The sequence below is a fragment of the Zeugodacus cucurbitae genome, chromosome 2 (assembly GCF_028554725.1).
Source record: "Zeugodacus cucurbitae isolate PBARC_wt_2022May chromosome 2, idZeuCucr1.2, whole genome shotgun sequence".
Lineage (NCBI taxonomy): Eukaryota > Metazoa > Arthropoda > Insecta > Diptera > Tephritidae > Zeugodacus > Zeugodacus cucurbitae.
In genome coordinates, this window is record NC_071667.1 from 3,695,179 (window position 1) to 3,711,028 (window position 15,850).

Here is a 15,850-nt window from a genome sequence, read left to right on the forward strand (position 1 = left end):
CACCTCCCATACAAAGGTTAGGTTGAAAATTACTAAAAGTGGGTTAAATAACTAACGAAAAACGTCAGAAACACTAAATTTTGCAGAAATAATAGCAGAAGGAAGCTACAATCAGAATTTTTTTTACAAAATGGAAAATGGGCGTGGCATCGCCCACTTATGGGTCAAAAACCATATCTCAGAAACTACTCGACCGATTCGAATAAGGATAGATTTTAACCGAAAATATGGGTAAATCTCTCAGATAATTTAATGTAATTCAGAGGAAATTGTTTTCTTCTAATAGTATGTCTCTGTTCCAAAAATTATTAAAATCGGGTCATAACATCTCCATATACCTCATTGTAGGTTTTTCAAAAGTATCTTCTCCTAGCTCCCATATACCTAATTTAAGGCATTTCAAAAATACGGTGAGCTTTATTCCGCATATATGTATTGGTTGATATGTGAGCTATCTTAGCAAAATTAAGTGAGCGTATAGTCTTGGATATAGTGTACCTTGCTGATGAAAATTAATGAAATCGGTTCAGGAATTACCTCAGCCCTCAAATACTATATATGACGGTTTTCGTTATTCTATTAAACTTTATACCGAATTTATGGTTTAATTTGTATGTTATCTTAATAAAATTTATTCAATAAATTGCGAGAGTATAAAATGTTCGGTTGCACCCGAACTTAGCCTTTCCTTACTTGTTAAAATGTGGACTTGTAATTCTACTCACATATGTATATACATATTTTAAAATGTTTATTACAGGTGCAATTTCAGCCAGCTCAAGTCTCATTCCCGGTGGCCATTGCCGTGATTACAATGGCAAACTATACGAGACGGGCATGCATTATATGCCCGGCCCGGATTCATGCCGTCTTTGCATATGTGAAAACGGTCTACCGAAGTCCTGTAAGATGGTACTATGTGAAGCATTTAGCAAATGCAAATCATTTCAAGTTGGTAGTGGTAACAACTGTTGCGAAGTGATCTGTCTTGATGATCAATTCACTGATGGAAGTACTGATTTCGGTATTTGACTGGTGGCCAGTGGCATTACTGCCACACTCTCTTTATCTTTACTTTTCTTTCTGGTAAATCGTCTGAGACAACGTAAGATACGTGCACGCGAAAGTCGACAGAATGCCGAGGATCAACGCAGTATTGTTGGAAGTATTGGGTAAGTGTGTATACGAGCAAGCAAGCACGCAAAATAGAACAAAATGTAGCAAAAAATTAAAATTAATTGAAAATGTTTACTGCTCATTATAGTTACATAGCCGGTAATATGGGTTACATGGAAGGAAACATGAGTGGTATGGATTATTCCTACGCTGGAGGTGCTTCTCACTATCCACTATGGAAACCAGCTAGTGGTTACTTTCCACGTGGGGAGGCGCCGCCACCGTATGAAGAGGCTGTCGCCATATCGCAAGCAGAAGCTTTAAGCGCACAGTGCACGGTTAGTGTGGCAACAACAGCACACCGTGCAATGGGTCTTAATGCCACTGTTACACCGGTTGAATTGAGTGCTGAAATGCGTCGAAACATGCAACAGCAGCAGCAACAACAAACTTTAGTCCAACAACATGCAATACATTTGCATCAACCGACGACATCACACAATGGTAGTGGTGTAAACGGTACTAATTCGCTAGTCGGGATGCCTAACACGACGCAAACATTGCAGCATCATATTGGTGCATTGACGTCTACGGCACAACAACAACAACATCATCAACAATCCCACAATCAAATAACACAGAGCACCACCAACCTAATTAACATCAATATTAATAGTGGAGGCAATGTGACCACAATTGCTACTGGTGAAAATCATCAACCTCCATATAGGTGAGCGCTTACAGCAGTAAAGGAACTGTTTTAGTGAAAAAATAGTCAATCAATGTTAGATGGTTTAGTATAAACTATTTGGGTTGAAGAGGAATATTGATTGAATCATATTTATTTCACTCATATACATATTTTAATTTTTTATTCTTATTTGGTTTATGTTTCTTCTATACAGTTCTCAAAACTCGAGTACAACACAGAAAAATAACTAAAAAACAAATTTCTGGAAATATAAATGTCTTTGGAATCTAAATTGTTTACTAGTGCACACTTCTATATTTATTATTACAAATTGGACGTATGTATTATTTTTGGTTACCTACATACGTATTTAATAATACTTCTGTTGTTTTTAAATCATTATCGCTGTACAATGTACCATTTTCTATGCATTAACATCAAAACAATTCGGTTAGTTTTACATATAACAAAGCTTGGTAGGAAATTTGTTGATATTTAACGATATAAGTAGTGATTAACGTCATGTTTCGCCATCGCACTTGATCAATATTACTAAACATTTTAAGCCGTAAACTCTTACACTAAATCTGATGTAATTTAAATTATGAAGTTTATATGTTACGCATCAATATTGCTTTGTTTTAACCCTTTACCATTGACATCTCTAATACACATCATCTCTATGTGAACTCAGAATTCAGATTGAAAAAGTACATGTATTTAAAAAGTATAGTATGGAGAAGAATTTATATATGAAGTTCTACATATTTCAGTTTGCAACACGAAAGTGGCGGCAATGTTTTGCAGGAACCACATAATCATCAGTCGTTACAACAGCAACCACAATTAATGAATACAACTCACATAGGAAATAGTAGTGGGGGACGTCTTCACTTGACTGCTGCTACGCCCAGTAACTCAATTTGTGTGCAGACGCTCTCAGGTGGAGCGGGTGGTAACCAGACAACCAATCAATCAACGCAAATGATGGGGCTTAAATCTCTCCACCATCAGCAACAGCAGCAACAACATCACCATGAAATTACTGCTGCAAACGTCGCCTGTCAAGCTTTGCAGCAGGCAATGTCATCTTCGGTTGGTTCTTCGTCGACCAACTACGAGTGTAGCTATAAAAACTGTCATCTGAATATCAGCGCTAGTACTGCGTCGGCTTCTTCGTCAGCCGTAGGCGGATCGCAGCAGCGCCGCTCCCAACGTACAATGCCAATTCAAGCCACACATATGACACATGATATGCTTCAACAGTTTGTTACTGTTGCTGATGTGGAAATCAGTGGCAACACTGTTGGGTATCACTCATTGCCAAATGGCAGCGGTGTAGGTGGGGGTGACAGTGAAATTGAGCTGGTCAGTGCTACTACGGTGCCTACGTCATCGCAATATACTGGAACACAGATATCAGGGGCCATTTCAACACCCAGCATTGATGTGTTGCCATTGATGAGTGGCGAAATCGCTACAATTTCTAGCAATACCAGCGATTCAATCACACAAACACCAATAAGCGCCGTCTCCGGGCCGCATACACTGCCAACAAATGCTCACACGCAAACATTAAAAAGTGGTAGCAGCAGCACCAATAGCATTAGTAGCCAAAGTAGCAAAACACCTTCAAGTTCACGTCGTTATCATCGCACTATACCGCGATACTTTGCACTTACCGATCCATTGAGTGCCAAAGAGGCCTATGGCGTAAGTAAAAGTAAATCGGATAATAGTTCACGTGCTAGCGCGAGCGGCACTGTGTCAACTGGAACTTCTACCAAAAAACCCACCTGCCAATGCCCAGTACAACATGTGCCCATGTCATATATGGCGGCCACGCAATTGAGCAATGTTGCGCAATGTGCCAGTAACAGTGCGCTTCTTTCGGCCCTAAGTAGCAAATTGAACGCTGCTTGCCAATCATCAGCTGCATCTCAAACGACGTCAGCATCATCAACTCTAGTTACATCACATGGCAGCAGTAGCTCTGGGCGCTCCAACACTGTTACTACATTGGGCTATTCACAACGAGCCAAATCCTCCAACAGTCTTCAACAATCGTCAACGAACGATGTAAACAGCTTTGGTGTCGGCGGCACCTTGAAACGTACCATACACACCACGAGCACCAGCACCAACACGGCGACGGCCACTAATAATAACAACAATAGCAACATTAATGCTACATCGGTATGCAGTTATGATACGAAAATAGCCACTATTTCCAAACAAGTCGGTGATAGTACCGCTGCAGATCTAGGTGGCACAACCATAACTGGTCATCATCATCACGCTGCCCATCATTCACATCATTCTCATCATGCACACAGTGTTGTTGTGCTACCGACACAGACCCATGACGAGAGTATGCCCATAGTTTTGGGGAGGGTACAGAAACGATCCAGTGGAGAGCGTGAGAGGGAACGGGAACGGGAACGCGCGCGTAGTGCTAGTAGTGGCCGTGCAAGCAGCAACAGTAGCTCACACCAATTGGAGAATAGCGCGGCTGCAATCTACTTGAATGGAAAGGTGAGTGGTAGATGAGGTAAGAGAACGTTGGTAAACAATTGCAATTCTTAGTACGAATAAATATGAATATTTGATGCAAATGTTTAGGCACAAGTTTGTTCATTTTGTTAATACAAAAAGATTAATTAAATTACTTTTCATATATGTGGTAAAAGAATTTAATTTTTTGCGTTTTTTGTTTTTTTTTTTTTGAAGTCGTAAGGTTCGGAATTCGTTTCTAAACTAACTAGAGTGATTGAATTATTTTTAATTCATCATTTTAATGCAAACTCAATGTACCAAATAGATGAACAAAATTTTGTCGACTCTAATGAAAATTGTGCGTGCATATTATGTATGTCTGGCTAAGTAGGAATTAATTTTTTTTTAACTATTTAATCTTATTAGGGCGACGCATACTTGAATTTTCCCCATCCACAAAATTTCAGCAATCTCAATGCACAACAGCAGCAGCAGAATCACCACCAACAACAACAAACCAACGAAACAAATCCAATATTACCACCGAAACTACACAAATCTCTAACGAATTTAAAAACTACAACAAACAACAATCATAGTATAACGACCATAGCAACAGTGATTTCGTGCGCTGCTGCTACTACACCCAACCCCACAAGTACAGCCACCAACTCATCAAGTTGCACTGCCGTACAGACGGTATACACTCTCAGCAAACCAACCACATCGACTGCAGCACATGTGAGCCGCAAGGAGCATCATACTATCCATGAACCTGTGAATGGCAACGTCGCAACTAGCAATTGTAGTAAGAATTCGCCACCATCACTCACTCTGCCGCTCACACTTTCGCCGGGGTTAACAAATAACTTTGGAGGTGTGAGCACCAGTACTAGTAGTGGTAGTGGAAGTAGTTCCGGCAACAATACGGTAGGGTCGCAAACACATTCAGCTGAAAAGTCAAGCAAAATCAATTCAAGTACATTTTATCCACTGCAAAATAATCATGTGACATACACACTGCCAAAACACATAAGTGGCAAAGTATCGCTGAATAGCACCATTGCCAGTGTAGTTAGCAAGGTGCCTTCAGTGATCAGTATACCAGTCGGTGGCGGGGAAGTTGATCTGTTTGAGAATAACAACAGCTGTACAAATAACGCCTTAAGTCACAGCAATGTAACAACAAACAGTAAACACGAATCCACGGCAATGTCGTCCACGTCGAAGAGTGTCAGTGCGAACGGCCGTAGCACCACATTGCCAAAGGTATTGCGTGCCAAAAAACAGCAAGATGTGAATGCTACCAACAATTGCAATAGCAATAACGTCAGTAGCGGCACAAAATATTTGAATAATGCAACAACAACAGCCGTGTCCACATCTTCGGTATCACAATGCAATATGCCCGCCTATCCACATCAGTACAGCAGTTCACAAATCAAATCAACCGCAACAGCTAATGCAACAACGCAGTTCAATTCCACCATTTCTGATAGTGATGCGCTGTCTTCTGCCAAACATTTACCAGTCTGCACCACTTCTAAGAATTGCCACAATCCAAAGGAGCACTTTTTGCCAAACGACACCAGTTTGGATGATGATTACTTAAGCGAGTGTGAGAATTGCAAAATTGCGCAGAGTGCCAAATATTTTTTAAATGCCGAAGAAGTGGAGGCAACACCACAAGAGACAATGACCCTGCAGCGCAAATCGATGGACGACAACAAAGAGGAACAAGAACAGGCGTATTATCGAATTTCGCACACACTACCAACGAACCCAAAGAAGAATGCGTGAGTATACTATTGTCTTAAAAACTTAATACATTTGTAATAGGCAGATATTAGGAAAATACTGAATCTATAAAATTTTTAAGAGACTGTCTAATGAAATAAAATCAGCTTGTAGATATGCAATTTACGCGACAGCATGGCCTCTGTCAACGGGGCGGGCTCTAACATAACCAATATTCGGCATAGTATTTTCCGTTAACAGTACTTCGACTAAGTACCTGAGGAGTATTTTAGGGGCTTGCTTCAACATATTGTTGTTGTCATATTTACATTTTTGAAATCTGAACAAAGTTTGTTACATTAGTTGGACGTAGATCTATAAAAGGCAATTCCAATGAAATTTAGTTTATGAAATAGACACAAACAATTAAAATAGATGTTTTAACATTTATCGCAAATAATTATTAGCTTTTAAATAACATTTTTAATTTGTTTTAATTTGTCTAGTCCAATCAAAAATAACAATCGTGAACCATGGTTTTCTACAATCCCTGCTAGTTCGTCATCCGAAGAGGATGTCAATGAATGAGATTTAACACATTTTCTTTAAATAAAGAATAAAAAAACAAAAACGATGCGCACCAATAATTACATATACGCACACACAAAAATATGCACACACCAGAGTATCGGAGTGAGTGAGAGGCTTCGAGATTTGCAAACCGAAAAGTTTAAGATTGAAAACGACAGTACGAACATTAAATGTAATATCTGCACAGCGGGTAAGTCTAAGTAAGTATTGAAATGATATATACATTTATTTGAAACAGTATATATAGTATATTTAAACTGTATTGCGAGTAAAAAAATTAAGCTAACTTTAAAGAGCATACTTAAGCAAGTTAAGGAACAGTGAAAGGCTCTTGAAAATATCTCGTTTTTGAGCAATGGAAAATGATAAAGGAAAGATATACTGTTAATTCTCGTTTTTTTTACTCTTTGCACATTTCACCAATATGATTCAGTAAAAAAAAAAAACAATATAACAACAATGTGCGAGCCTGTCGACATAACATATATAATAAATAAAAAATAGTATTACAAACAAACATATTGTACAATTAAGCGATACCAAAAATTTAATCCCAAATTTTAATGTATTCTTATGTAAAGAAAAATGTTCATAATTGTGCGCTTCAATTAACTAATAATTAAGACAGTAAAATAGTTTTCGTTGGGCAGTATAGTCATACAATATGCTAAGAAAAATTTACTTGAATTAAATATTAGATGTATAAAATTAAAAAAAAAAAAAAAAAAAAAAACATTGACATATTTATGTTCCCATACGATAGAAAATACATAACGACATTACATCAGATAATCACATTGCTAGCGGTACACACTACAATTGAAACTAAATTCACATAATTAGTTATAGATATATACATAGATTTAAAAATGCAAAACATCTTATTTGAACTGCCAATTTAAATTAGTTTAAAAAACATCAAAAGGAGATAAAGACGTGCTGTACAGCCAGTAATGTGAATATTCTTTCTAAAATTACAGCTCAACATCATTAGTTGAGATAGAAACAGGGAAACAGTGTACGTGAATGCCAAGTATTAATTCAGTTTTCGATATTCCTTTCTGGCAATTTACAGTGATTACTCATCTTTGCTTTGATTTAAAAACATTCAAAAATAATCGAAAACCAAAACCGTTGAATTTTAAAATGTAGACAATATATATTTTTTCATTTTTCATTATGTTTTCACAAAAGACGAAACTACCATTCAGCCATTGCGTATGTACAATATATTATTTGAGTTCTCCTTAACTGTCTCCGTAGTAATGCAAGACATATAGTATAGAAATATGATCGTCATCTCGAGTTATTTGAAGTGCCGTCGATAGACTTACAGCCCTATTCTGAAAAAACCTCATAACTAAGTTGTGAGGAACAATTTGTGAGGTTTCTTGTGACGTATATTTTGTGAGTCTATTCTGGCTCGAACCTCATAAGAAAAAAATTTAAAAAAGTCACCAATTGAGGTGAAAAGCATTTTGCTGTCAAACAGTTAAAAGAAATAAATTCAAAATAAATACAAATTGATGTAAAATTTGTAAACAAATGGAATTGCGTATTTACAGTCGAAAGTTAAAAAACAAAAGAATTATAAAACAAGTAAGGAAGATATGGTTTTTGACCCATAAGTGGGCGGAACCACGCCCATTTAAAATTTTGTATACCATTTTGAGAGCAGCTCTTCTGTACCATATTTACAATGAAATTTAAGGTTTCTGATGGTTTTCCTTACTGAACTTACTGCATTTTTAGTAATTTTCAATATAACCTTTGTATGGGAGGTGGGCGTGGTTATGACCCGATTTCCTTCATTTTTGGACGGTATAAGGTAGTACCTGAAAGAAACGACTCTAGAAAGTTTCCTTGATATAGCTTAATTAGTTTGCGCGATATGTACAAAAAACTTAGTAGTGGGCGGGGCCACGCCCAATTCCCCAAAAAAATTACATCCAAATATGCCCCTTCCTAAAACAATCCTTTGTACCAAATTTTTGGTTATCGCCATTTTGTGGGTGTGGATGTCCGATTACGCACATTTTCGAACTTAACCTTCTTATGGTGCCAAGAAATACGTGTTTCGAGTTTCGTTAAGATATCTCAATTTTTACTCAAGTTATCCGTTGCATGGACAGACGGACGGACGGACAGACAGACATCCGGATTTGAACTTTTTTCGTCACCCTGATCATTTTGATATATATAACCCTATATCTAACTCATTTAGTTTTGGGTTTTACAACCAACCGTTATGTGGACAAAACTATAATACTCTCGGAGCAACTTTGTTGCGAGAGTATAAAAATATTATATGGATGTAAGTCATCGTCTTATAGAGGCTGTGCGTCAGTGACCTTTGCTTTACAAAAATAATGCGTCCTTATCGGATCGTAGATGTCGTTGGCAGCGAATCGCTCAACAAATGAAAATGCAAGGTACGTCCATATTGCTCCAGATTCGGTTAAACACAATTATTCGATAACTGAACTTTTATAGAGGCCCTTTTTTTCAAAGAACAATTCCTCCATGCTCGTTATAGCACGCAAATATTTACACATTTGTTTCCAAATATTGCTAAAAACCAAAACAAACACAAATATTTTTGTATTGTGATGGCTGCTTTCACACGTCACAGATATTTGAGAAAATTGTGAGCATTTGAGCTTTTGAATTTTCTCCAGCATAAGGTAATCATCACAAAATCCAAAAACCTCACAGTAGTGAGTGTGGTGATTTTTGTGAGGGCATGAGAATAGGGCTGTTAAAGACAAAACACAATATTTATGGAAGTTGGTATGAGAATTGTATTGAAATTAATAATTATATTCTGATCTAAATAAGAAAGTCCTAATCCGACACTCAAACCAATCAGCCATTATATATGTATTTTCATTATTAACAAGTTTACCTAGAGTTTACTACTTTAATTCTGTTATAATTTATCATCATTAATTGGAACATACCATTGAAAAGCTTAAAAGTTAAATATTGACATGATATACATGAAATGTGATTCAGTGAATGAAAGGTATAAGCATCATCATATGAAGTGATGCTACCTCCTATGAGCATCATTCAGAAAACAGATCGATTTTTAACAATGATGTGCCGACTAAACATGACTTGTGTCCTTTTTGATATAAACAAGTTAAAAGTGATATTAGAATATATATATTTTTTTATCTGATGTGCTCAAATTAAGCCAATGCGGCGTATAATCAATTCGAGTTCCAATCGCTTTTGTTTGAATGATTCTTCTCCTGTATTGCGCTAGTTATTTCACAAAAATAAATGTTTATTTGTTTTCAAACGTTTTGTGCATGAAAAACTTGCTTTCGCAGGTTCATTTCTATTTGTAGGAACTGATGTAAACTCTATATTTACTAAAAGTCTTAAGTCTTTTACGTTTGGAATGAAAGCAAAACAAAGTCTATTTTCTCTCCTCTTTTATTTAATATTTACAAATCTAAACATTTAATACTTACACATCTAACCTCTTGAACCCAGTTTCAATTACTTTCCTTCCTTTTGGTAACGTGTCATTACTTTCATGCCCACAAAAACCATTGCGTTTCTGTAAACAAAGGCAACCAGATAATATGAAGATGGTTTGCATTGTCCGCTTGTCAAACCTCTACTCAGATCGTACTGACACGTACATACTTACATATATCCTGATAACTGATTTTCCGTATATTATAAAAAATAAAGGCATATGGTAATTAGTATTATCTCATCTATATAAATATGTCGAAAAAAATATGCTTAAATTCAGAAAGAGAAGTGAACTAAGAAATGTTGTTATCATTCTTTTGTTGTTCAAAGACTTCCTTATCGCCTGATGTCGCTGACGTTTACAATTATAGTAAATCCTCTTTAAAGCCTTTATTTTGTTTTGTAATCAAATACATTTCTGTATTGTGTTTTGAATAAAAACAGTGGTGAGGATTGCTTTAAAGTACTCGTTGGAAAGTTATTGTAAAACTCATTTGATGTAAACACCTTTATTCCTCCGTACTTACTCAGTGTTTAAGTCAATTAAAGGTTATATTGAAATGAGTCCATTATTTATCATTTAACATTTATACCAACATTTTTGTGCCGTATACGGAATTTGGATGGAGCCTCCCTATTAATTAGTTAATAGTTCTCGAGACCGTAGCAAGTATTCGCCGTCGATGAGTGAATGGTAGCGACTGTGTTGTGGACTGTCGCTGAAATAGTTAACGACGGCTACTTTTAAGTAATAATTGTTTTATTGAAGGTACCACCATGCATTTCTAACTGTTAGCGGTCACACATCCGCTAGGTCATATAGTGGCCACCCTCTTAACTGATCGTTGATGTTCATTAGATTTTAGTTTTGTTCTGTTCGATTTCAACATTTTTAATGGTTTCATTTGGTTAATTCATGTATATCGTACAAAAAACAGATCATCAAAGTCAAGGTTCTGAAAAAAAAGTGTTTTTTAAAACATAACTCCTCTTTGCAATATTAATTGCTAGATTTCGGTATGGTCCGCACAACATATTGATAGTGGTATATGTTGCCTCACACTTGTCTGAGACCGGCATATGTCGCTTGTTAATTAGAAAGGTTTAAGGCCTCTAATTGCAATTTTAAAGGCAGGCTGTTATTAGTAATACGTGAATCCTCTTTTATTTATTACCGCATCGAACATTCGGTTAGATACTGAATTGTACACAATATAATAAACCTTATTAATTTTTATTTAATTGTAAATAAGCCTTAATTAAATTCTGATCACCGAAAGCCAATTGCATCAACAATTTCATCGTAGTTACCGGTATTAACAATTAAAACCGGCAGTACTGCGCCAAGTTCCATGAATTTGTCCACGCCTGACAACTCCTACAGCAATAATAAGAACACATAACGCATATTGTAAAGCGAATCTATGTTTTATGATCGCGATAGTTAAATAAATACAAGTCAAGATATTTTGGGTATAGGTCAATTGACTACAGATCCAGTCCTTTCTAAACATATTAAATATAAAAACAATAATTAAATAGCAATTAAATAATCAACACAATGATCCCACTCATAGAATGATTACAATAAATATGTTCACAATTTTCCACACCTTGCAACATAATGCAGTTTACAAATAGATTATAAAGAAATCTTCAATGAAGTATAAGCTGAATACCGTGTTGCCACGGTACTTATTTCAGCAATAACCAATTTAAAAATCGACTAACGAATACAACTTCATTATGCAGTGATTTCATTATAATTAAATTAAGTACCATGGAAAATATAATACTTACATAGCTTCCTCCAAACAATAATAAAGTTTTACATACAAGTTTGCTCATGGACACGTTTGCAACAGTACCACATGAAGCGCATCTTGTGAACAGATCTTCACGCGTCATCTTCACTTTTTTTCCATTTTCCGGGGTGAGCAATCACCCCAGAATCACTGCGAAACACCTTTCGCAAATTTGCTTTAAATTTAATATTTTTAAACACCCTGAGATAACTCTTCCTCTTCGGGTGAAGGTAAACGATTAATAAGGAAAGCCATTTGATATAAATAATTGGACTCCAGTAGTCTATAGTTTGGAAGATAAGTGAAGAAGCAAGAAGACAAAAGAATTCTTGCAGCAATAGACTGTCATAACGGGCAGTGTGTAAACTTGGTTCAGTGACTAGTACAGCGAATATACAATTAGCACCAAATGGGAAAAATGTGCTTTCTTCGAATGTCTGAATAAAATGTTAAACAAATTCGAGAACCTTGTGGCACATTTTAGCTGAAAATATCATCTTCTATTATTATTTTATAGATTTATTTCCGCTCAGAATACTTTTTATATCCTTGTATACTGAAACAGCAATTAACTAAAGACGGGCAAGATGAGAGAAGATGAGTTTAAAGTTAAACTTATCCGTTTGCCGCCGGAGGATTGCCGCCAAACGTGCGCCTATACTCTCTTTGAACCGAAACTACGGACTCCAGTGCGTGATAGCGGCGGACAATCCAAATTCTTGTTTCAGTGTCCCAGTTATCCATTTTTGTTAAATGTAAAAGTCAATCTGTACTTAATTCTAGGAGTGCAACACCACACCCATTTTTTCGGGTGCTGCCACGCACTTGGGATAAATAAGCGCAGAAAGCTAAAATGATATCTGAGATTGCTGATGAGGACAGCAGTTTGAAGCTATTTTTGCCGATTGTTGTTGCTATCATTTTAGTTTTTTGTTTTTGTTGTTACTGATCCTTCGGAAGTAAAGCAGATCAATCTAAACACTTCGTAATAACATTAAGATGAATGAATGACGTCAATATTCGAATCCTTTGGAACTTCGAAAGCTCAACTTTTAAAGATACTGAATTAAACAGAATATAATTAAAAGAGGATATTCGAGTTACCAGCGCAAAAATGTGTTTCGACTGCGACTTGTTTTAATAAAATATGCTACGCTGAAACTTTGTATTAAGTAAATGATAAATGGATTTTTTTGCCAATGCCATATTTCGGGTCGCACCAACAATAGTTTCGGGATTGTATTATAAACAAATTTCTTAAATATTATTTAATTTTCGATTTTGTCTCCAACATCATGCTGTCACTAATAAATTGCAGTAGGGGGTATAAGTATCAAAATTAAAAGACCAGAATTATAATTACTTGGCCTTCACAAGCACATGCCTATACATATACACACAATTAAGAGCGCAAAGAAACAAACATTTTCAATAGCAAACAATATGTGTATCCTTTGAGTGTTTATAGTAGCTGTAAATGTATGTGTTGATTTGAAAATTTTGAAATTACTTTCAAAATAATGCAAAACCAACAAAACTTTCTTAGATGTATTAGAATTAGTTTTAGATACTATATACTTGGTCAAGTCATAAATATTGCTGCGCAAAAAAATCGACCCCCGAATGGCGGAGGATTATTCAATGGCTACAAATCTTCGAGTATTCGAAATGACTTCGTTTTGCCTTTCAGCACAACTTGAGACGACACGTTCACTCATCAAACGCGAGGAAAAATTGTCCACCGCACGGACAAGGGCTTTCTTCAATAACTCAAGATTTGAGTTTAGAGTAGAGTAGAATACGGAACACAACTTGTAATCCAACAGGTCTGTGCTACCAGTTGGCCAATAATTCGTTGATATAAAGTCGCTTTTGTGTTATAGAGCAGAGTCTTGTTGGTAATTCCACGACTTGTTGGCGAATATTTCATTGGTTAAGGCTTCACAATGGGTGCCAAGACGGTTTATTGATATCCTTTGGATGATTTGTTCACTTCTTTCTTGCGAAAATAAGGCGCTATGTTTGTGATGCGTTGAAATGCTTTATTGGATGACCGAGCATTCACACGACCGTTTTATCTATTGAATAGTAAACAGAATTTGTCTGTGAGTGTTCTTCGCGTAGAGACTGCGTAACCCTTTCGATTTTCGCTTACTTCAACCGTGTACCAGCATTTATGACTTCACTAAGTACTTTAAAGAAATGTAAATGGTATTACTTATAAATTATAGTAAGCTAGTGATCGAGAGTATGTTTCAGCAACCAGTATTAAGACGAAATGAAAAATCTTAAAACCAAATATTAAAATAAATCTATGTATACAACTCGTAAAAATCGCAAATAAATGCATTGTTTTGAAATTTTAGAAAGAAGTTACAGATTATCGTTATATTTAAATTAACAATTAATATATATTCATAATGTATGTATATATATATTAAGTGGCAGTTAAACAAATTAAAATCAGTCAGAAATGTACTAAAATCTTAAAAGAAACTTATGCAAATATTAAATTTAAAAGAAGAAGCATAAAAAGTACGAAAAGATAAGATTTTCGCGAAAAATAAAAACGAATTGTATTTAGTTGTAAGAGTGTAAAAGAACTACCATAATATATAAAATAAATAATAAATAAAAAATTAACATATTTTATTTTCATTGTCAGAGGCAGAATTTGGTAAGTTTGGTCCCATACAACATTGCAACGCATGCCCCATTTTTCAATAGTATTATTTCTTGTGAATTTAGGATGAATCGAATGTAGATTATTTTGCATGAGATTTGCATGCCCCATTTTTCAATAATATTATTTCTTGTGAAGTTGGGATGAATCGGTAGATTATTTTGCATGAGATTTGCGAGTAAAATAAAAGAATGTGAAAATTAGTATTTTCCGTAGATATGTGATTAAAGGGCGTTTCTTTGTATCTACCTACGGCAGGTAGTAGATTTTGATCTTCTGAAGCCGTTTTCAAAACTCTGGAGTTGTATTATTTGTATACGTCTTAAAATACAAAAACAATAAATTAGTTTAACTAAACTGAATTTAATTACCCCGTTGCATCAATCGCTCAAAATCTACATGCAGTTAAGAGGAAAAAAATAAGTGACGACCATTAAACCCTTCCGACTTCTTAACAGTAATATGTTAAATTCTGTGAACATCAAAGTCAAAGATGAAGAACTAACATCTCAAGGGATTACCACAGTATTGTTTTGTGTTATTACAAAAACAATAACAGCAAATTAAAGACAAAAGAATTTAAGTATCATTAATGAATACATTTTCCCAATCCTCAATGCTCATGTATTAGTTGAATGAAATTATATAACTTAAAAATAGCCAAAACAAAAAAAAAATTCTATTTAAAACTACAAGTAATTTTACATAATTTTTATTTCAAAGGAAAAAGTACACAAAAGACTGCGGATGAGCGTAGCAACCGATATATGTATATTAAACATAAGCATTACAGTTCCATATATTTAATTATTAACATAACAGAGGAAAGAAAATTTGAAACTTTTCAGATAAAAATTAATCAAAAAACAATAAGTATCGGTGTATATATGTGCATATGTTTGAAAATATCTAGTAAATTCGGTAAGTTTTATTAACACGTTTATTTATTATATATATATATGTTACACATTGTTTGACAATTTCAGTTTAAGATTCTATATTTTCATAATTATTTTTCGTATTTAGATATTTATTAATGTAAACTATATTGCAAGTCGATATTATTTTTCATTAATACAATATATATGCGTTCTGTTATGTGTGTGCAGATAACGTAGATAACACACTTTAGTAGACAAACATTTGTATAAATAAAAAACAATAAAAATTTTCGAATAAAAAAGATAATTTCAGCGCTTAATTTTTTACTATTGAGTATAATATTTACAAACTAATTTA

General features: G+C 35.0%; 1 protein-coding gene across 2 annotated transcripts; it reads left to right on the forward strand.

Annotated features, from left to right (window-relative positions):
* The first annotated feature begins 1,030 nt into the window (after positions 1 to 1,030).
* On the forward strand, positions 1,031 to 14,571 carry LOC105221563 (mucin-12). Of its 2 annotated transcripts, XM_054225755.1 has the most exons (7): positions 1,031 to 1,172; positions 1,265 to 1,846; positions 2,022 to 2,144; positions 2,581 to 4,342; positions 4,730 to 6,099; positions 6,547 to 6,831; positions 13,619 to 14,571. In XM_054225755.1, the coding sequence occupies exons 4-6, from the start codon at positions 2,657 to 2,659 to the stop codon at positions 6,626 to 6,628; spliced, it is 3,138 nt and encodes a 1,045-aa protein (XP_054081730.1). In that variant the 5' UTR covers positions 1,031 to 1,172; positions 1,265 to 1,846; positions 2,022 to 2,144; positions 2,581 to 2,656; the 3' UTR covers positions 6,629 to 6,831; positions 13,619 to 14,571. The 2 variants fall into 2 exon arrangements, with proteins under 2 accessions (XP_054081730.1, XP_054081727.1); XM_054225752.1 differs by lacking the exon at positions 2,022 to 2,144.
* Positions 14,572 to 15,850: the final 1,279 nt, after the last annotated feature.

What these genes read in the sequence shown, in the direction of transcription:
- LOC105221563 (XM_054225752.1), top strand. Translation starts at nt 1,281, where the DNA reads ATGGGTTACATGGAAGGAAACATGAGTGGTATGGATTATTCCTACGCT. An exon ending in CAATCTACTTGAATGGAAAG is followed by an intron (nt 4,343 to 4,729) that starts GTGAGTGGTAGA and finishes TAATCTTATTAG; the next exon opens with GGCGACGCATACTTGAATTT. An exon ending in ACGAACCCAAAGAAGAATGC is followed by an intron (nt 6,100 to 6,546) that starts GTGAGTATACTA and finishes TAATTTGTCTAG; the next exon opens with TCCAATCAAAAATAACAATC.